The following is a 23,416-nucleotide window of genomic DNA, read 5'->3' as shown; positions in this document are numbered from 1 at the left end:
TCTCGCAATTTATTCTGCCTATGCTTCTCATCTTTTGCATACCTCAATCAGACTCCCCACCACCCCCTCAGCCTCTTCTGCTCCAAGAAAAACCAACCCAGTCTAATCAGTCTCTCCTCACAACTAAGACTTTTCAACCCAGGCAATATCCTGGTGAATCTCCTCTGTATCCTTTTCAGTGCAACCACATCCTTCCAATAATGTGGCAACCAGAACACAAGGTATTTTATCTGTAACCTAAGATGTTCATAAAGTTGTAACAAGACTTCCTTGCTCCTATATTCTGTGCCTCAGTTAATGAAGTAAAAACAATGACTGCAGATGCTGGAAACCAGATTCTGGATCAGTGGTGCTGGAAGAGCACAGCAGTTCAGGCAGCATCCAACAAGAACGCCTCATCTTCCGCCTCGGAACATTTCAACCTCAGGGCATCATTATGGACTTCAACAGCTTCTTCATTTCCCCTTCCCCCACCTCATCCTAGTTTCAAACTTCCAGCTCAACACTGTTCATGACTTGTCTGACCCACCTAGCTCCTTTTCCACCTATCCACTCCACCCTCTCCTCCCTGACCTATCACCTTCATCTCCTCCCCCAATCACCCATTGTACTCTATGCTAATCTCTCCCCACCCCCACCTTTCTCAAGCTTATCTCTCCATGTTTCCAGCTCACTGCCTTTATTCTTGATGAAGGGCTTTTGCCCGAAACGTCGATTTCACTGCTCGTTGGATGCTGCCTGAACTGCTGTGCTCTTCCAGCACCACTGATCCAGAATCCTCAGTTAATGAAGGCAAGCATCCCATGTGCCTCAGTCACCACTCTGCCCATCTATGTTGACACCTTCAGGGATCTATGGATTCATGTGGTCGCACTGTTCCTCAGTACTCCCCAAGGACCTACCATTGTTGTGTATATCCTTCCCTTGTGAGACCTCCCAAAATGTATCACCTCACTTATTGGGATTAAATTCCATCTGCTATTGCTCTGCCCAATTTACCAGTTGATTACAATCAGATTGTAACCTGAGACAATCCTCATTATCAGCAACACCAATTTTCATGCCATCTGCAAAGTTAATTATATCTTCTACATTCACATCTGAGTGATTAGTGTGAATAACAAACAGCAAGGGTCCCAGCACCGATCTGTGGTACACTGCTGGTCATAAGCTTCCAATTACAAAAACAACCCTCCAACATCACCCTTTGCCTCCTATTTGCAATGTGATTTTGGATCCAATTTGCCTTGGATGCCACAGGCTCTTACCTTTTGAACCAGCTTTTCATGTGGGACCTTGTCAAAGGCCTTTCTGAAGTCCATGTAAAGCAAATCAGTTGCACTACCCTTGTCAATATATTTACTCACTTATTCAAAAACCTTAGTTAAACTAGTCAGACAGAATATTCCTTCAACAAATCTGTGCTGACTGTGCCTGACCAATCCCAGCCCATGTGTTGTTCAGTCCTGGTCTTCAGAAATTTTACAATAATTTTGCCACCACTAGGAAACTCTCTCACTCTTACTATAGAGGAAGTGACATGAAGTTCACCAGAATGATTCTGGTTTGGCTTGTTCTGAAGGTGGATTTGAGTCATTAACTCTGTGGAGAAAGAAACAGATTGAAGGTAGATATCTTTGCTCCTGTACTCAATCCCTTCAGGGTCTCTTCCACCTAGCAAGCTGGTTTAAACCCTCCCCAACTGCACCAACAAATATCCTGATAGGAATATTAGTGATACTCCAACATACCATCCTGGAGTCACACCTAGAGCCACAGAAATGCCTGCCTGTTCCCTGATTCAATCTCCTTTCATTATTGACCTTCCACTATTCTTCCTGCCACTGCCTACCCACCCCCTCATCAGTGTAGTCACAGTGTCACAGACCTGGCATTGTTACTTTTCTGAGGAACCATCACCCTCACCAGTATCCAAAATGAAATCCCAGGTAGACTCAGGGGACCCCTACATTACCTACCTGATAGCTCTAGATCAGTTGGCAGTCACCTATTCTTTATATGCCTGCATGCTCCTAAACTTGTGATGTGACCACACCTTTAACTGTACTACTTATAGTTCTCAGCCTCTTCAATATTGCACAGCAACTCCAGACATGACAAATTCTGAAATCTAGAGCTCAAGTTTCAGCAGTTGTAAATACTTTCTACACACATGTTCATTTCATTTATATAAAGTGACCATGCCTCCACATTTTACAATATAGATTTTCCACATGGCCAAACTGCATTACTATACCTTCAGCTTACTTTTGGACATTTGAATGGATGGCCAAGAAGTCCAGTGATGGAACTCAAACCCAGAGTCTTCTGGAATGCTATAACTGTGCCAAAGACCCCCCAGAAGCTCTGTTAATCACTCTGCCATGGACCAATCATTCTCCCCAAATATTTCTACTGTCCTTATCACTCTCTTGTCTTCTGTCTAACCCTCTTGTTATAGACCAACCAGATGGCTCTTCCAGTCTGGTGTTTGTCTATTGGTACATTATTCCCTTGATCTTCTCCAACCCCCAGTTATAAACCAGATTCTTCTTCTGTACCACATTCCACAAATGGCCAACTATTCTGTTCCATCTCTGTCCAATTTCAGGTTACAGGCTGGTGTTCCTCTATGGGCCAGTCATTCTCTCACCCTCTGATTATATACCAATTACTACACCTCACTGTCTAATGTTACAATCGTGACTGATCATTTTCTTTATATTGGTCCAAATCCTTGGTTATAGACCAATTAGGTACCCTCTCTGTCTGATGTTCTTCAATTGGTCCATTATTCCAGCTATGGACCAATCATTTGCTTGATCTTGGCTTAACCCTCTGGTTCTGGGACCACTCAGAACCGCTCCTTAACAGACTCTCTCCCATTGGCCCATCAGTCGATTCCCACGTTCTCTGTCCAATTCTTCGCTGCCGACCAATCACCTCTCTCCCTCTCCGGCTTGTGGCCTGCCCTTAGCCAATGAGCGACGTCACCCCGCGTCCTGTTGTGTAGCAACAAGCAGCTGATTAGCAACAGAGAGAAGCTACAGCTGATTCAGCAGATTGCAGGCAAGAGGCAGTGTGCGGGAGCCTAGTTATAGAACATGCTTTCTATTTTACGCAAATACTGTAGCGTTTTTTGTTTAATATTAGTCGTAGCCACTGTCACTGTTTATTATTATTTCTTTTTCCTTTTGTTTTCCTAACGCAGGATTTGGTGGAGACAGCAAAAGGAACTCTGAAGGATGGCTGAAGTCGAGTCCATCACTTTGGTAGGTTGTAGCACCAATAATACGTTGTTTCTATTCTATTCGGTCAGGTTATTAACTGTAACACTGTTAAAGAGATAGATTTAACTTTTCTGATCAGATGATATCATCTTGTGGTTACTGAATCCACTCTAGCATCCTAGAGCACGTGAGGATTTTAGAGACTGATTTCCATAAATTATCCTGGATTTCTCAGTTGTAATTGTTCATTTAGAATTTTGGAGACTATGGCAAAGAATGAGGCCATTTGGTCAATGGTGTCTGGTTCTGTGCTCTTATCTACATTAATTTGAGAGTTCCTTTGCCACATCCTGGAAAATCATTTTTTTTTAGATTCCCTACAGTGTGGAAACAGGTCCTTTGGTCCAACAAGTCCACACCGACCCTCCAAAGAGCAACCCACCCAGACCCATTTCCCACTGATAATGCACCTAACACTATGGGTAATTTCCCATGGCCAACTCACCTGACCTGCACATTTTTGGACTGTGGGAAGAAACCAGAGCACCCGGAGGAAACCCACGCAGGCATGGGGAGAATGTGCAAACTCCACACAGACAGTCACCTGAGGCTGGAATCGAACCTGGGACCCAGGTGCTGTGAGGCAGCAGTGCTAACCACTGAGCCACCATGCTGCCCCTAGCGTTATAATTCCAACCCGGATTCTGCCCCATGTTTAAAAATCAAAGAATCATAAGGCACGCAGGGAGGCCATTTAGCCCATCTGACTTATGTTGGTCAATGATTGAAATGACCTTGAAGAAAATCCTGTCTCATATATTTGATATATTGTTTCTCCATAACGATTAACTCTTTTGATGAACTGCCCCAATGATGCCACTGAATATTGTATCATTTCCCTTTGTCTCTCTTTTGTGTAGCACATAAGAGCAGAACACTCTGAAAATTTATAGTGTGATATGACATAGGAGAAGATCAATTGGCCCACCATTCCCATGCCAGCTCATTGAAAGAAATGCTTTTTATTCATTCATGGGATGTGGGCATTGGTGGCTAAGCCAGCATCACCTGCCGGTCACTAATCCTGAAAACTAGTTAAGAGTCAACCACATTGTTGGGGGTCTGGAGTCTCATGTACACCAGTCCAGGTAAGGATGGCAGTTTCCTTCCCTAAAGGACAATAGTGAACCAGATGGGGATTTCAAACAATTGACAACAGATTCATGGTCATCTTAGTTCAAATTTATATTGCATTCAAATTCCACCATTTATCATGGCCGGATTCGAACCAATATCCCCACAACATTGCTGGATCTTATTGAGTTATAGAGTCATAAAGATCTACATCACAGACTTTGGCCCAACATGTCCACACCAGTCATAGAGTCGTAGAGATGTACAGCATGGAAACAGACCCTTTGGCCAAACCCGTCTATGACAACCAGCTATCCCAACCCAATCTAGTCCCACTTGCCAGCACCATATTGCCCATATTGCTCCAAACCTTTCCTATTGATATACCCATCCAGGTGTCTTTTAAATGTTGCAATTGTACTAACCTCTATCACTTTCTCTGGCAGCTCATTCCATACACGTACCATCCTCTGTGTGAAAAAGTTGCCCCCTTAGGTCTCTTTTATATCTTTCCCCTCTCAACCTCAAGTTCTGGACTCGCCCCACCCCAGGGAAAACCGTTGTCTACTTATCCTATCCATGCCCCTTATGATTTTATATACCTCCATAAGGTCACCCCTCAGCCTCCGATGTTCTAGGCAAAACAGCCCTAGCCTATTCAACCTCTCCTTATAGCTCAAAGCCTTCAACCCTGGCAACATCCTTGTAAATCTTTTCTGGATCCCTTCAAGTTTCACAACATTCCTTCTTATAGATAGGAGACCAAAATTGCATGTAATATTCCAAAGGTGGCCTCACCAGTGTCCTGTATAGCCGCAATATGACCTCCCAACTCCTGTACTCAATACTCTGACCGATAAAGGAAAGCACATCAAACACCTTCACTATCCTAACTACCTGCGGCTCCACTTTCAAGGAGCTATGAATCTGTACTCCAAGGTCTCTTTGTTCAGCAACACTCCCTAAGACCTTACCATTAAGTGTCTAAGTCCTGTTGAGATTTGCTTTCCCAAAATGCAGCACCTCACATTTATCTGAATTACCTAACTATTCTAATATTGAATGGCAGAGGACCCAGAATTGCTGAATAGTTTGTTCCATATTGCTATGTTCATGTCTGTTCTAGCTTTCTGAAAGGCCAGGTCACTAAGTGCTATCATCCCACCTTGACCTTCTATCCATGTCCATTCTTCCTTTTCAGATAATAATCAAAATTTCCTCTTGAATGCCTTGATTGAAGGCACTCTCAGGCAAGGAATCACAGGCCCTAAGTCTATGACCTCTTTTTATTCTTCATTCATGGGTTGAGTGCGTCACTGACTGGTAGCATTTATTGCCCGGATGGAAGTTAAGAATCAACCACATTGTATAGAGTCACATGTAGGCCAGACTAGGTTGGATGGCAGTTTCCTTCCCCAAAGAGCAGCATCAAACCAGATGGGTATTTCCTGACAATTGGCAATGGATTTGTGGTCATATTCATGTGGTCCAAACATTTACTGAATTCAAATTCCACCATCTGCTGTGGCAGGATTTGAACCTGGATGTTCAGAACCTTATCTGGATCTCCAGATTAACAGTCCAGCGTTAATACCACTAGGCTGTCACCTCCTCCTCTGATTCTTAATCCTTTAGTTAATGTTTTCAAGTTGCCCAGCCACCTTCAATGATTTTGTGCAAATATATCCAAGTCCCTCTGTTCCTGCACCCCCTTTAGAATTGCACTACAGCTCTCTACATTCTTCCTATCAGAATGTTCACTTCACACTTGCCTGTGTTAAATCTTATCTGTCACAGGTCTGCCCATTCCACCAACCTGTGTATGTACTTTTGAAGTTTACATCTGCTTCACCCAGATTATGTTCCTTCTCAGTTTTGTATCATCTAGACCTTTTGAAAATATGCCCTGAACACCAGCTGTAGATTATTAGTAAATAACAGGAACATTTTGGGTCATTATCACTGACCCCTGGGGAAACTCCATTACAACATTGTGGGCAGCACAGTGGCACAGTGGTTAGCACTGCTGCCTCACAGCGCCTGAGACCTGGGTTCAATTCCCGACTCAGGCGACTGACTGTGTGGAGTTTGCACGTTCTCCCCGTGTCTGCGTGGGTTTCCTCCGGGTGCTCCGGTTTCCTCTCACAGTCCAAAGATGTGCGGGCCAGGTGAATTGGCCATGCTAAATTGCCCGTAGTGTTAGGTAAGGGGTAAGTGTAGGGGTAGGGGTATGGGTGGGTTGCGCTTTGGCGGGTCAGTGTGGACTTGTTGGGCCGAAGGGCCTGTTTCCACACTGTAAGTAATCTAACCTAATCAACTCTTCCTCCAGCATGAAAAGCATCCATTCGCCACCATTTTCTGTTTCCAGTCATTCAGCCAGTTTCATAACCACATTGCTACCATTCCTTTTATTCCATATTGCTCAACAATCTATTGTGTGGCACTTTTTCAAATATCTTTCAGAATTTTTGCAATTCGCTAGCTCAAATGTCAGAGGAAGACTGGAAGATTATGGCCAATGTCTCTACAATTTCTATGAGTAAAAAATGAGGTCTGCAGATGCTGGAGATCACAGCTGCAAATGTGTTGCTGGTCAAAGCACAGCAGGCCAGGCAGCATCTCAGGAATAGAGAATTCGACGTTTCGAGCATAAGCCCTTCATCAGGAATAAGAGAGAGAGCCAAGCAGGCTAAGATAAAAGGTAGGGAGGAGGGACTAGGGGGAGGGGCGATGGAGGTGGGATAGGTGGAAGGAGGTCAAGGTGAGGGTGATAGGCCGGAGTGGGGTGGGGGCGGAGAGGTCAGGAAGAGGATTGCAGGTTAGGAGGGCGGTGCTGAGTTGAGGGAACCGACTGAGACAAGGTGGGGGGAGGGGAAATGAGGAAACTGGAGAAATCATCTGAATTCATACCTTGTGGTTGGAGGGTTCCCAGGCGGAAGATGAGGCGCTCCTCCTCCAGCCATCGTGTTGCTGTGTTCTGCCGGTGGAGGAGTCCAAGGACCTGCATGTCCTCGGTGGAGTGGGAGGGAGAGTTAAAGTGTTGAGCCACGGGGTGATTGGGTTGGTTGGTTCGGGCGGCCCGGAGGTGTTCTCTGAAGCGTTCCGCAAGTAAGCGGCCTGTCTCACCAATATAGAGGAGGCCACATCGGGTGCAGCGGATGCAATAGATGATGTGTGTGGAGGTACAGGTGAACTTGTGGCGGATATGGAAGGATCCCTTGGGGCCTTGGAGGGAAGTGAGTGTGGAGGTGTGGGCGCAAGTTTTACATTTCCTGCGGTTGCAGGGGAAGGTGCCGGGGGTGGAGGTTGGGTTGGTGGGGGGTGTGGATCTGACGAGGGAGTCACGAAGGGAGTGGTCCTTGCGGAACGCTGATAGGGGAGGGGAGGGAAATATATCCTTGGTGGTGGGGTCCGTTTGGAGGTGGCGGAAATGGCGGCGGATGATACGTTGTATGCGGAGGTTGGTGGGGTGGTAGGTGAGAACCAGTGGGGTTCTGTCTTGGTGGCGGTTGGAGGAGCGGGGCTCAAGGGCGGAGGAGCGGGAAGTGGAGGAGATGCGGTGGAGGGCATCGTCGATCACGTCTGGGGGGAATCTGCGGTCCTTGAAGAAGGAGGCCATCTGGGCTGTGCGGTGTTGGAATTGGTCCTCCTGGGAGCAGATGCGGCGGAGACGAAGGAATTGGGAATATGGGATGGCGTTTTTGCAGGGGGCAGGGTGGGAGGATGTGTAGTCCAGGTAGCTGTGGGAGTCAGTCGGTTTATAATAGATGTCTGTGTTGAGTCGGTCGCCTGAGATAGAAATGGAAAGGTCTAGGAAGGGGAGGGAGGAGTCTGAGACAGTCCAGGTGAATTTCAGGTCGGGATGGAAGGTGTTAGTAAAGTTGATGAACTGTTCAACCTCCTCGTGGGAGCACGAGGCAGCGCCGATACAGTCATCGATGTAGCGGAGGAAAAGGTGGGGTGTGGTGCCAGTGTCGTTGCGGAAGATGGACTGTTCCACATATCCTACGAAGAGGCAGGCATAGCTGGGGCCCATGCGGGTGCCCATGGCAACTCCTTTAGTTTGGAGGAAGTGGGAGGATTGAAAAGAGAAGTTATTCAGGGTGAGGACCAGTTCAGTCAGTCCACTTCCCCGAGTAGTCTTGGATATTTCTGATCCTGGTGCCTTGTCACATTAAATACAAATCGTTAGAGAGAAAAAGGTTGAGAGGTTACTTAATTGATACATGTAAGATAATCAGATGGTCAGATAGGTTGGACAGTGACAGCCTTTTTCCTCAGATGGCAATGGCTAGCACGAGGGGACAAGCCTTTAAATTGAGGGATGATAGATATAGGACAGGTGTCAGAGGTAGTATCCTTACTCAGAGAGTAGTAGGGGTGTGGAACACACTGCATGCAACAATAGTAGACTTGCCAACGTTGAGGGTATTTAAATGGTCATTGGATAGGTATATCGATAAGGATGGAATAGTGTAGGTTAGATGGGCTTCAGATTGGTTTCATAGCTCGGTGCAGCATCGAGGGCTGAAGGGCCTGTACTGCGCTGTAATGTTGTATGTTTGTGTTCTACAAAGAACCTATTCATTACTTCCTCCTCGTCGGGTTTGAAACTTTCTTGTGTCCAATTTACTTCATGATTACTTGATCTTCTTTGGTAAAGACAGCCACTAAAGTATTCATTTAATGCCTCAGCCAAGCCACCTTTTTCTGTCCCTCTCCATCTTTACCTGCCCTTATACTATTTCTGTGTCTATAAGTGTGAAATAGCTGCACAGAGGCTGGTATCCTATCTCCAAATCACACTTTACCTACATGTGCACAGTATATGGGCTTTAAACAGCCAGCTTAGAGCCAGTCCCCAGATTGAGGAGACTGTCTGAATCTTCTGTTTTTTTTTCCACCACCAGGAAGAAAGGAAACACCCAAATGGCCAGTGACAACATTGCCCTTCTTAGAGGGCAATGCTGTGTGATCAAATTTGAAGGGGAGGGCAGGGATTAAATCAAAATAGAGAGGGCGAAATAATACACTCCACACCCTGCGGTGCCCACCTCTCCCTGAAAATCTTGAGGATGTAGGTGGACACCACGTGCTCTTTCTCCAGGGACACCGGCTCTGACAAATTTCCTATTTGTTTGTTTGTTCAGTTATTTATTTCTGCGGTAGTGCTTATATTTTCCCCAGCATCCATGTGTGTGCAGGTGTGAGACACAGTGAACGACAACAGGTGTGCACATCTTTATCCAGTTTCCACCACTAGGAAGAAAGGAAATACTCAAGTGGCCAGTGACAAGCAGTGCCCTTCTCAAAGGGCAATGCTGCGTGATCAAACAGTGAAGGGGAGAGCAGGATTAAATCAAAATGTAGTTGGAGGGGGAAATAAAGCACTCCATTCCCACCTCTCCCTGAACAGCTCAAGGGTGTTGGTAGACACCACGTGCTCCTTCTCCAGAGACACCTGGCTCGAACGTAAATCTCCTGTTTTGTTTTACCCCCACACTACCACCTAACTGCGGTAGTGCTTATTTTTTTTCCCCAGCACCCATGTTGTGTGTGTGCAGGTATGAGACACGGTGAAAGACACAAGGTGTACAAATCTTTATTCAGTTTCCACTACCAGGAAGAAAGGAAACACCTGAGTGGCCAGTGACAAGCAGTGCCCTTCAATGCTGAGTGATCAAACAGTGAAGGGGAGGGCAGGGATTAAATCAAAATGGAGTTGAAGGGGGAAATAAAGCACTCCATTCCCACCTCTCCCTGAACAGCTCAAGGGTGTTGGCAGACATCACGTGCTCCTTCTCCAGAGACACCTGGCTCGAACATAAATCTCCTGTTTATACCTGTCAGCCTAGATGCCCTGATTGACTCAAATTAATAATTCCGATCAAGGAATCACATAGTCACTGGGCCCTCATTCCAATCACTACTGCTTTAGCAGGTAGAATTAAAGAAAACTCTTAAGGCATTCTACACATACATGAGGAACAAGAGGATGGCCAGATCGAGGGTAGGGCCAATCCAGGATAGTGGATGGAGCTTGTGCCTGAAGTCAGAGGAGGTAGGGGAAGTTCTTAATGAATGCTTTGCTTCAGTATTCACTACTGAGAGGGATCTTGTCATTTGTGAGGACAGTGTGAAACAGGCTGATATGCTCAAACAGTTTGATGTTAAGATGGAGGGTGTACTGAAAATTTTGAAAAACATAAAGATAGATAAGTCCCCTGAGCCAGATATGATATACCCAAGATTACTATGGGAAGGGAGGGAAGTGATCCTGTAGTGTTAGGTGAAGGGGTAAGTGTAGGGGAATGGGTCTGGGTGGGTTGCTCTTCGGAGGGTTGGTGTGGACTTGTCGGGTTGAAGGACCTGTTTCCACACTGTAAGTAACCTAATCTAACAAAAAAAATCTGGTGTCTTTGATGATGATCTTTGCATCCTCACTGTCCACTGAAGTAGTACCAGATGATAGGAGGGTGTCAAATGCTATTCACTTGTTCAAGAAAGGGAATAGGGATAATCCTGGGAATTACAGACCAGTCAGTCTTATGTCTATGGTGGGCAAATTATTGGAGAGGATTATGAAAGACAGAATTTATTATCAATTGGAAAACCATAGTTTGATTAGAGATCATCAGCATGGCTTTGTGAGGGATTGGTCATGCCTCACAAGCCTTATTGAATTCTTTGAGGATGTGACAAAACACATTGAAGGTACAGCTACGGATATAGTGCACAAGGATTTTAGCAAGGTGTTTGATAAGGTTCCCCATGTTAGGCTCATTCAGAAAGTAAGGAGGCATGGGATACAGGGAGATTTGGCTGTCTGGATACAGAATTGGCTGGCCCATAGAAGACAGAGGGTGATAGTAGATGGAAAGTATTCGGCCTGGAGCTCAGTGACCAGTGGTGTTCCGCAGAGATCTGTTCTGGGATCTCTGCTCTTTGTGACTTTTGTAAATGACTTGGATGAGGAAGTGGAAGGGTGGGTTAGTAAGTTTGCCAATGACATGAAGGTGGATGGATAGTGTGGATGGCTGTTGTAGGTTGCAGCAGGACTTTGACAGGATAGAGAACTGGGCTGATAAGTGGCAGATGGAAGTTGAACCTGTAAAAGTGTGAAGTTATTCATTTTGGAAGGTTGAATTTGAACACAGAATACAGGGTTAAAGGCAGGCTTCTTGGCAGTGTGGAGAAACAGCAGGATCTTGGGGTTCATATCCATAGATCCCTCAAAGTTACCACTCAAGTTGAATGGGTTATTAAGAAGGCATATGTAGGGGACTCAGCAAGATGGCAGCGATTCTGTAGAACTGCTGTAGACAGCTCTGCCTAAGAGCCAAGCATACTGGTGTTTTTTTTGCCATCCCTGGCCAACTATGTGGTGGAACTATTAGTTTAAAACCTTACAGAACACATATTTGTTAATATTTGGGAGTGGGAAGGATGCCAAAGGGAAAAGGAACAAGCAAACAGCAGCAGGGAGGACACTCCCCTGCAGCACCTACAACACCAGAGACTGCAGCAGCAGCAACCTATCCTGAACCACGCCCCCCCCCCCCGGGACCTGACAGGAATTGGCTGTGGCGATGGAGAGACTTACCTTGAAAGTTGCGGCTGCGATTGAGGAGATCCGTGGGGAGATTCTTGCCCAGGCCCAACCTATCGTATCAATGCTGTAGAAGCATGAGCAGGAGATCCAGGGCCTCAGGGAGAGGCTGGAGGAGGTGGAGGGTCAAACTAAGGCTTCGGAAGCTGCAATGGAGTGCTCATCCAGTCGGATCCACGTGCTGGAGCGAGAGGTGCAGGCCTTGCGAAACTATATCGAAATCCTCGAAAATCGAGATCAGGGGATAAATCTCCAAATTGTCAGGCTCCCTGAAACTGAGGAAGGTGAGCAGCCAGTCAGCTTCTTTGAAAACTAGCTGCCAAAGTTTTTGGGCCTTCACATCGAGTCCAACAGGCTTCAGATTGAAAGGGCTTATTGGGTTACAGTGCACAGGTCAGGCCCAGTGCAGCACTCCCGCTCGGTCCTAGCACACTTCCATTCATATAAGGACAAGCAAAAAGTCATAGAAGCTTCCAGATCCCTGGGAAAAGATCCACAGGCACTGCTGTACAAAGGGGTCAAAAATCATGTTTTTCGAGGATTTCTCTGCAGCTGTAATTCGAAAGAGGAAGTCCTTCGAATAAGTTAAAAGAGTTTGAGGAACCTGGGCATCAAGTTCTTCATGAGATACTCCGCAGTGCTTCGGTTTAGCCACAAGGACTCAGTTTATACATTTGACTGGGCGGATAAGGCTAAAGACGCTTTAAAATAGACAGATTGGCCTGAAAAATATGGTTAATGTTTGTTCTCTTTTCTATCTTTTCCCATGTTTTCCGTTTTTTTAAAATTCCTTTCTTTCTCCTTAATAATTTCCTTTTTGGAAAGGGGAGAAAGGCTTTGGAATAAGTTGTTCCATTTTTTTAATAAAGCTGGATTTTCTGATGGGAAATTTTGTGGATTTTTTTGTTGTCTCTACCCCTTTTATTTGTTTGTTCTGCTTCTCTTTTAGTCACAAGTAGAGGTGACATGAAGCCAGGGATGGGTGGAGTGCTCATCCTGACTTTGTCTTTTTTCTGTTGATTTAAGGGTCATCTCCTTGTTTATTTTTCTCTGGCCTAAGGCTGGGGCACAGTCTGGGTTTGAAGGAGCTGTGAAGGAAGGGATGGGTAGACTGAGTGGCCCCTATCGGCATGGGCAAGAGTCTTCCATTCAAGGTTCTGTAGTTAGTTTTCTTTGTAGTTTTTTGTTAGTAATAGTTGTTCATAGTTATGATAGAATAGTTTTTGTATATATAGTTTTTCGATTCTAGTCTTTATTTACTTATGCTCAGCAATTTGTAAGCAGGGTTCTCCCTCCAAGGGGTTCAAGGGTGTCTGAAAGGGGACATGGCTAAGTGTCTTATTAAATGGTGCACCTGGAACATTAAGGGTAGTCATTTGCCTGTTAAAAGGAAAAATGTGCTTTCTATCCTTAAGAGGGAAAGGGTTGATATCGCATTTTTTGCAGGACACCCATCTTGATGATGGTTAACACCTAAATTACAACTGGGGGGTTATGACTGGGTATTCTTTTCATCCTTTAGTACTAAAAGTAGGGGAATGGCAGTACTTATCCAGAAAAATCTTCCGTTCACATTATTAGAGCAGGTGAAAGATGAGCAGGGACAGTTTGTGATACTTAAAGCCCTGATACACGGGGAGGAATATGGCATTTTAAACGTCTACTGTCCTCCGGTGCATCCCCTCAGATTTTTGATTAGAGCTTTCTCTAAGCTGAGTGCTTTTGGAACACAGCACATTCTTATGGGGGGGGGGGGGGGGATTTTAATTGCCTTTTGGATCCGACAGTGGACAGGATGCCTTGTGGGCCCCCAACTATTTCTTCGCAGGCCAAGCAGGTGGTTGACTTATACGAGGAGTTGGGGCTGGTGGACATTGGAGATATCTTCACCCTACCGGCAGGGACTTCACCTTTTTTTCAAACCCACATAAATGTCACATGAGGATTGACCTCTTTCTGGCTCCCTCGGCCCTTGTGGATTTGATGATGTGTTGTAAAATTGGGAATATAGCTACGTCTGATCACATGGCAGTATATTTGGAAGTTAAGGCCAAGAGTAAAGGGCTAGGTTTGCGCACTGGCATTTGGACCCCTTTCTCCTTAAGGATTCCAAATTTGTGGAATACTTTTTGAAGGAGTACTACGCTATGGGAGACTGCTAAGGCCTTTGCTAGGGGATAAGCTATTTCCTATTCGGCTAGCCGGAAACGACAGAAGGAGGAACAGCAGCATCTGCTTGAGACGCGGTTGAAAGCTGCCGAGGCAGCACATTTTGTGCAGCCTTCAGTGACTAAGCTACAGCAGATCAGGGCCCTCTGGGCTGCCTTGAATTCAATACTGACACAAAACACAAAGAAAGAACTTGCTTTTGCTAGACAGAGGCTGTTCAAATATGGGGATAGGCCAGGGAAGTATTTAGTATACCTGACTAGGAAAAAGTGTGCACCCCAATCCATTTCTGTCATCAGAGACAGCGCCAGGGTCCTTACATACGATGCTAAAAAGATTAATGAGGCTTTTCGGAGCTTTCACTCTGAATTGTATTGATCTGAAGGTTGTGAGGACAGGAGGGCTAAAATAGAGACCTTTTTTAAGAACCTGGACCTCCCAGGGGTAACCTTGGAACAGGCCTCTCTCCTTAATGGCCCCCTTGACAGTTCAGGAAATACAGTCGGCAGCTAGGCAACTTCAGAGTGGGAAAGCACCTGGCCCTGATGGTCTTCTGGGTGAGTTTTATAAAGAGTTTATAGGGAATTTGTCAGGGCCAATGCTGGGATGTACAATCATTCCTATATGCATGAATGCCTACCACCATCTTTGAGAGAAGCTAATATTTCCTTAATTCTTAAGAAGGATTGTGCCTCATGCAGGCCCATCTCTCTATTTAAATTCAATTTTCAAGATTCTGTCCAACATCCTGGTGCTGAGATTGGAAAGGGTGTTGCCCCATATTATTAAAGAGGACCAGACAGGCTTTATAAGGGGCTGTAGGTCCTCTAATAATATTAGAAGGTTGCTGAACGTGGTCCAAATTTGTCAGCAACAATCGATTGAGGGGTTGTTGATTTCCTTAGATGCAGAGAAAGCATTTGACCGGGTGGAATGGCCGTATTTTTTTATATCTTAGAACGGTTTGGGTTGGGTGGAGTCTTTGCGAAATGGGTAGAGGTTTTATATGCTGAAAAATGTGTTACTGGAAAAATGTAGCAGGTCAGACAGCATCCAAGGAGCAGGAGAATCGACGTTTCGGGCATAAGCCCTTCTTCAGGAATGAGGAGGGTGTGCCAAGATAAAAGGTAGGAGGAGGGACTTGGGGGAGGGGCGTTGGGAATGCGATAGGTGGAAGGAGGTTAAGGTGAGGGTGATAGGCCGGAGAGGGGGTGGGGGGCGGAGAGGTCGGGAAGAAGATTGCAGGTCAAGAAGGCTAAGCTGAGGCCGAGGGTTGGGACTGAGATAAGATGAGGGGAGAGGAAATGAGAAAGCTGGAGAAATCTGCATTCATCCTGTGTGGTTGGAAGGTTCCTAGGTGGAAGATGAGGCGCTCTTCCTCCAGGCGTCGTGTTGCCATGGTCTGGCAATGGAGGAGGCCAAGGACCTGCATGTCCTGGGCAGAGTTAACACTTTATCTCCCCACTCCGACTCTGTCCCCTCTCACCACTGTTGTTTACATTGGTGGTAGAGCTGCAGGCAGAGGCCATTCGTCAGAACATCCACATAACCGCTCCGCAAGTGGGATTGAGGACACACAAGATTATATTGTATGTGGATGATATCCTTCTGCTTTTATCGAACCCGGTGACCTCTGTACCCCATTTGATACAATGTTTCAATTCATTTGGAGCTATTTCAGGATAAAAGATTAATTTTGCAAAATCAGAGGCTATACCTTTGGGGATCCTTAAGGATGTACCAGAAGTTGAAGGTGGCCCTATGTTCCCGTTTAAGTGGTCACGGGCAGGGTTCCGATACCTAGACATTTTTATTACCCCCAGTAATATAACAGTTTGATCTGTTATTTCGGACTAACTTTGCTCACTTGCTCGACAATATTAGGCGAAAGCTCCAGAGTTGGGAGGCTCTTCTAATTTCATGGCTGGGTCGAATATCTCTCATTAAGATGAATGTTCTTTCTCGTTTGCTTTATCCTATGCGTATGCTCCCTATAATGTTTCCCAGGTCAACGCTGCGGAAGCTTATGGGGTGGTTTGGTTCCTTTGTCTGGCATCGTGGGCGACCCCTCATCAAACTTACTAAATTGCAGTTGCCTCAAGGAGGGGGAGGAGTTGATTTCCCAGACATCAGGAGGTATCAGTTGAGTTCCCTGCTGTCCTTTGTCTGTGATTGGGTAGGTAATGATCCAAACTCAATATGGCTGGATATTGAGGCCTCCCAGGGAAAATGCCCTCTTACTAACTCGTTGTTCATGGATAAGATGAGGACAGTTACGGACCACGGCTGGAACCCCATTGTCATTTGTACAGTCAGGCTTGGAGGGCAATGTGTCAGAGTGAAGGTTATTTATCCAAGACTTTGCCACTTACACCTACAGTTGGCATGCCATAATTCCGACCAGGGATGATGGACTCAGGGTTCAAACTATGGGCAGTGAAAGGAGTTTCTAGTTTGGGTGACTTGTTTGAGGGGGAGGTCATGATGTATTTTGAGCAACTGAGCCAAAAATATGGGTTGCCCAACAGAGATCTTTTCAGTTTTTTTTCAGGTTAGGGATTTCATCCAGAAAAAGACTAGGCTTCTCACTAAGCCCTATAAGCCTGATACAGAGAGGTTGTTGCTACGTTCCACAAGCACCCTTTCGGTTAGTGCCCTCTATCGCCTGCTGGGTGGCAGGGCCTGGCAGGATATTAACTGATTATGTGGAGTTCTCTTCTGAAATATGGGAGAACACATGGAAGAATACTCGAAAGATCTCCATCTGTAACAGGACATGCGCTATGCAGTTAAAAGTTCTGCACAGGGCTCAACTGGCACCAGACCGTCTGGCGAAGTTTAAAAAAGGGGTATCTTTAGTGTGCCCCAAATGTAAAATAAGTGTAGGTACTCTTACCCATTGCTTCTGGACATGCCATGGGCTCTGTGTTTATTGGAGTGCTGTGGCGGGAGAAATAGGGAGGGTATTGAGTACTGAAGTCAAAGTAGACACGATATCTCTCCTCTTAGGTCTACCGAATTTACCATCTTTAGACGGGCATGGGAAAAAACTATTTAGTATTCTTGCATACTGTGCACGGAAGAATATTCTGATGAACTGGGTGTCTGAGAACCCGTCAGGCTGGCTGGGATGGCAGGAATTAATTATGGAGCATATTCCCTTGGACTGTTTTACAAACGTGATGCATCACTCAAAGACCATTTTTATAAGACATGGCAGCCCTACTTGAGTTATTTGGAAACAGATTTGTCAGTTGTCTTAACTAGGGCATTTGTTTAACCAGGATGGCTAAATTTGTCAAGCCCTGGGCCCTGGAGGGGGTCTCCTGAGTTAATAAGAGTATATATACAATGCTCCTGTTGCTCTGTTTCCAGAGCTTTGCGCTGAGCATAGCTGTGCTGTATTCTGTTTTTTTTTGGTGTTGCTTTGCAGAGTGTTAGGGTTTGTTTTGTATTAGAGGATAGATCAATAGTTAGGAGACAGTAGTTTAATGTTTTTGTTTGTTTTCTTTATATTATACTGATATTTGTCATTGATTGTATTTTTCAATAATTTTATATGTTTGTAAAGTTAAAAAAAAATTGCTAATAAATATATTTACATTAGTGGCTCTTATAACCCTTTCCAACACTTTACCCACAACTAATGTTAGGTGCATGGGACTATAATTTCTAGGGTTGTCTTGACTCCCCTTCTTGAACAAGGGAACAACATTTGCTATCCTCCAGTCTTCTGGCACGATTCCTGTAGACAATGACAACATAAAGATCAAAGCCGAAGGCTTGGCAATCTCCTCCCTGGCTTCCTAGAGAATCCTAGGATAAATCCCATCCAGCCCAGGGGACTTATCTATTTTTACACTTTCAAGAATTGCTAACACCTCCTTCTTATGCACCTCAATCCTATCTAGTCTAGTAGCCTGTATCTCAGTTTTACTTGGAATAGTAATATACTTGGAATAATACATAGTACTACACTTGGAATATTGTGGAAGGATGTGGAAGCTTTAGAGAGGGTGCAGAGGAGATTTACCAGGATGCTGCCTGGACTGGAGGGCATGTCTTACGAGGAAAGGTTGAGGGTGCTAAGGCTTTTCTTATTGGAGCAAAAAAGGATCAGAGATGACGTGATAGAAGTGTACAGGATAATGAGAGACATAGATAGAGTGGATAGCCAGAGACATTTTCCGTGGGCAGAAATGGCTATCATGAGGAGGCATAATGTTAAGGTGATTGGAGGAAGGTTTTGGGGAGATGTCAGAGGTAGGTTCTTTACACAGAGAGTAGGGGGTGTGTGAAATGCACTCCCAGCGGCGGTAGTAGTCAGATACATTTGGGACATTTAAGCAATTCTTATATAGGCACATGGGGGATAGTAAAATGATGAGTATGTAGGTTTGTTTTGATCTTAAAGTAGGATAAAACGTTGGCACAACTTCAAGGGTGCAAGGGCCTATACTGTGCTGTACTGTTCTATGTACTACAAAGTGATAATTGTTTTTTATGTTAGCTGTCAGTGTATGTTTTTATTCTCTCTTTGCTTCTCTTGTCTTCCTCTACTATTCTCCTCTGAGCTTTTCTATTCAGCCTCGGTCTTGATTGTATCTGACATCTGACATGAGCATGCCTATTTCTTCTTCACAATTCTTACCTTTTGTCACCCAGGGAACTCTGGATTTGTTTGCCCCACTTTTCCCCTTCATGGAAACATTGACTGAACTATCTCTTCAATAATAGGTTAAATATACAAGGTCTTTTCCCTAGGGTGGGGGAGTCCAGAACTAGAGGTTTAAGGTGAGAGGGGAAAGATTTAAAAGGAACCTAAGGGGCAACTTTTTCACACAGAAGGCGGTATGTGTATGGAATGAGCTGCCAGAGGAAATGGTGGAGGTTGGTACAATTACAACATTTAAAAGACTTCTGGATGGGTACATGAATAGGAAGGATTTAGAGGGATATGGGCCAAGTGCTGGCAAATGACAATAGACAATAGGTGCAGGAGTAGGCCATTCTGCCCTTTGAGCCTGCACCGCCATTCAATATGATCATGGCTGATCATTCCTAATCAATATCCGCTTCCTGCCTTAGGATCTCTGATCAGCATGAACGAATTGGACTGAAGGGTCTGTTTCCGTGCTGTAAATCTATATGACTCTATGATAACACATTGTTTTGTTAAAGTTTTACCTGTAAATCATTTGATCTGAGTGTGGTGCTGGAAAAGCACAACAGGTCAGGCAGCATCCGAGGAGTAGGAGAATCGATGTTACGGCATAAGCCCTTCCAGCATCTGCAGTCCTCACTTTCTCCGATGATTTTAATATAGGCAAGTGTGAGGGTGTCCATTTCGGACCAAGAAAGGATACGTCAAGGTATTTCTCTCAAAGGCACAAAGTTTAAAAATAGTGGATTTTCAATGAGATTTGGGCGTTCATGTGCATATCCCTTTAAAATGCCATGAATAGGTGCAGAAAATACTCAAGAAAGCTAATGGAATGCTGGCTTTCATGTCTAAAGGGCTGAAGTACAGGGATACAGACGTTATGCTGCAATTATTCAAAAGCCAAGTTAGTCCAGACCTGGGCACCACACCTTGAGAAGGATATTTTGGCCTTGGAGAAGTTAAACACAAGTTCACAAAAATGATATCTGGACTTCAGGAGTTAACTTATGGGGAGTGATGAGACAAATTCGTCCTATTTCTCTAGAATTTAGAGATTTAAGGGTTGGCCTATTTGAGGTCTTCAGGATATTAACAGGGAAAGGCAAGATAGATCAAGATAACAAAAGTAGAAGTAGCTCAGCAGGGTCTGGCAGCATCTGTGAAGGAAAATCAGAATTAACATTTCCAGTCCGATGACCCTTTGATTTCTCTTCACAAATGCTGCCAGATCTACTGAACTTTTTCAGCAACTTCTGTTTTTGTTTCTGATTTACAGAATCCATAGTTCTTTAGGTTTTTATTTAGTAGTTAAAGATAAACTATTCCCACTGGTTGAAAATTCTGGAATAGTTAAAGAACTAGGGCCAGGCCAATCAGGAGAGACGTTAGAAAGAACTCTCTTCCTCAAGCCGCAGTTGATGCTAATTCAGTTGTCAAATTTAAATCTGAGATAGTCAAATTTTTATTAAGCAATGGTATCAAAGGATATGGGCTCAAGGCAGACCCATGGAGTTAGGCTACAGATCAGCAATGATCTTATTGAATGGTGGAGCGAGCTGGAGGGGCTAATTGGCCTACTCCTGTTCCTTTCTTCTAATGATCACTGCTCTGTAAATGATCCACTTCACTCATCTCATTTCCTAGACCCAGATCTAGCAATCCCTCCAATCTCTGATCCAAATCCTGGTATAATTCATAGATTCATACAGCACAGAAAAAGCCCTTCGGTCTATCGAGTCAGCACCAACATAACTACCATTAAAAATGCACTAATCCCAATTTCCTGCACGTCTGATAACTTCAAATATCATAACATTCAAGGATATCATCCAAATTTTTTTTAAGGTTTCCAGCCTCAACTACCTTCCTGGCAGTGCATTCCAGATTCCCACCACATGCTGAGTGAAAAATATTTATCCCAAATCCCCTCTGAATGTCCTGCCCCTTAAAGTAAAACTTTTCCCTCTTGTGATTGACCTTTCAACCATGGGGAACATCTCTCTATTCACCCTGTCCATACCCCTTATAATCTTATAAATCTTAGTAATATCCCCCCTCATGCACCAGATAAAACAGTCCAAGTCTATCTGGTGCCTCTTTATAGGTCAATTTCTCCATTCCAGGCAACATTCTGGTGAGCTTTCTCTGTACCCCCTCTAGTGCTTCCTTCCTGTAGTGAGGTGACCAGAACTGCACACAATACTCCAGTTGTAGTCTGACCAAAGCTCTGTACAACTCCAACATTACCTCCTTGTTCTTATACTCTATGCCATGACTGTTGACAGCAAGTGTCCTATATGTTTTCTTAACTATCCTATTCACATGTTCTGTTGACTTCAGGATCTGTGAATAATTACTCCAAGATCCCTCTGTTCCTCTCAGCTCCTCGGTGTCCTGCCATTCATTAAATACTCACTCATCTTGTTTCTTCTTTGAAAGTGCTTCACCTTGCAATTTTCAGGATTAAATACCATCTGCCACTGGCCTGCCCATCTGACCAAGATTAGAGTGGTGCTGGAAAAGCACAGCAGGTCAGGCAGCATCTGAGGAGCCATCTGACCAACCCATCTATATCTTCCTGTAACCTACAACCATCATCTTTGCTACTAACCACTTTACCAATCTTGGTGTCATCTGCAAATTTGCTTAACATGCCCCCCACATTTTCATCTATACCGTTCATGTATATAACAAACAATAAGAGTACTGATCCCAGTACTGATCCTTGTGGTTCACCACTGGACACCTGCCTCCAGTCACTCAAACAGCCTCAACCACTACATTTTGGGTCAAACTACTCAGCCAGTTTCTCATCCATCTCCCCAAGTTTCCCTGAATTCCATTGCTTAAACCTTATCAATCCGTCTCCCATATGGAACCTTGTCAAAGTTTTGCTAAAATCCACATAAACCATATCAACTGAACTTACCTCATTCACACTCTTGATCACATGTTCAAAAAATTCTAACAAATTTGTTAGGAATGACTTCCGTCTGACAAAGGCATGTTAACCATTCCTAATTAACCCATGCCTTTTTGAAGGGGGTGTTAATTCGCTCCTTCAGAATTTTCTCCAGTAGTTTCCCTACCAGTGATGTGAAACTTCATCTCTACTTCCTATTTTAAGAAGTGGAACCACATTTGCTGTCCTCCAGTTCTCCAGCACTTGCCTTGTGGCCAGAGAAGAACTCAAAGTTTGTGTCAGATCTCCTGCAATTTCCTGCTTCAACTCCTCTGTCAGCCTGGGATGCAATTTACCCAGACCAGGGGATTTCTGTTTTTAAAGTGAGAGGTGAAATATTTAGGAGAAACCTGAGGGGCAAGATTTTCACACAAAGGGTGGTTCATATGTGGAATGAACTCCCAGAGGAAGTAGTATTTGCAGGTACAATTATACCATTGAAAAAAGCTGAAAATGTGTTGCTGGAAAAGCGCAGCAGGTCAGGCAGCATCCAAGGAGAAGGAGAGTCGACGTTTCGGGCATGAACCCTTCTTTCGGGCTCATGCCCGAAATGTCGATTCTCCTTCTCCTTGGATGCTGCCTGACCTGCTGCGCTTTTCCAGCAACACATTTTCAGCTCTGATCTCCAGCATCTGCAGTCCTCACTTTCTCCTACCATTGAAAAAACATTTGGACAGGTACATGAATAAGAAGGTTTTAGAGGCATATGGACCAAATACAGACAAATGAGACTAGTTTAGTTTGGGAAATTTGGCCGGCCTGTACTGGGTTGGATTGAAGGGTCTGATTCTGTGCTGTATGACTCTATGAGGGCCAATATTCCATTAGCCTTCCTGATTACATGCTGCACCTGTATGTTAGAATTCGTGCACAAACACCCCTAAGTCCCTTTATGTTGCAATTTTCTACAACTTTTCTTCATTTAAATAATCTGTTCTTTTGTTCTCCTTTCCAAAATGAACAACTTCATATTTTCCCCACTTTTTTACACTTCTTTGACTACCTCTCTTCCACCTGATTTTGTGCTTCCTCCCTCCAAGTCATTCAATGTATATATTGTAAATAGTTGTGGTTACAGTAGTGATCTCTGTGGAACTCCATCGGTAACAGTTTGCCAATTTGAAAAAGAATCTCTTATGCCCATTTGCTGTTTCCTGCCTATTAGCCAGTTTTCTTTGCATGTCAATATATTCTGTCTAACACCATGAGCTCTTAACTATGATTTAACCTTTTGTGAAGTACCTTTTCAAATGGGGCTGGTTCAAGTAAATGCTGGATAAACACATGACGGAGAAAGGAATAAAAACAGAAACTGCAAAAGCTCAGCATGTCTGGCAGCATCTGTGGAGAAAAATCAGAGATAACGTCACAGGTACAGTGACTCTTCCTCGGAACTGATATGCTGATAGAAAGCTGCGCTTTTCCAGCAACACATTTTCAGCTCTGATCTCCAGCATCTGCAGACCTCACTTTCTCCTCCATGCTGATAGAAGTAGACTCAATTAGAGCAACATCAGAATTAGATGGACTGAATGGCCTGTTTCTGAGCTGTAGGTTCTGTGATGTACTCTTTCACTGGGAATTATATCAAAGCGTATAACATTTTGTTCATTATTGTATCTTTTATGCTTGCAAGTTGTAATTTATTT

General features: G+C 44.5%; 1 protein-coding gene across 1 annotated transcript in view; it reads left to right on the top strand.

The window, feature by feature from the left end:
- Positions 1 to 12,124: 12,124 nt before the first annotated feature.
- LOC132816237 (tetratricopeptide repeat protein 21B-like) overlaps positions 12,125 to 23,416 on the top strand; it is a 123,886-nt gene continuing 112,594 nt past the window's right edge. The window contains exon 1 of the mRNA XM_060825733.1: positions 12,125 to 12,268. Coding sequence (XP_060681716.1) covers positions 12,125 to 12,268 — 144 coding nt within the window. The remainder of the gene's footprint in view (positions 12,269 to 23,416) is intronic.

This window comes from Hemiscyllium ocellatum, chromosome 5 (assembly GCF_020745735.1).
Source record: "Hemiscyllium ocellatum isolate sHemOce1 chromosome 5, sHemOce1.pat.X.cur, whole genome shotgun sequence".
Taxonomy (NCBI): domain Eukaryota; kingdom Metazoa; phylum Chordata; class Chondrichthyes; order Orectolobiformes; family Hemiscylliidae; genus Hemiscyllium; species Hemiscyllium ocellatum.
This window is presented reverse-complemented; position numbering and strand designations above follow the sequence as displayed.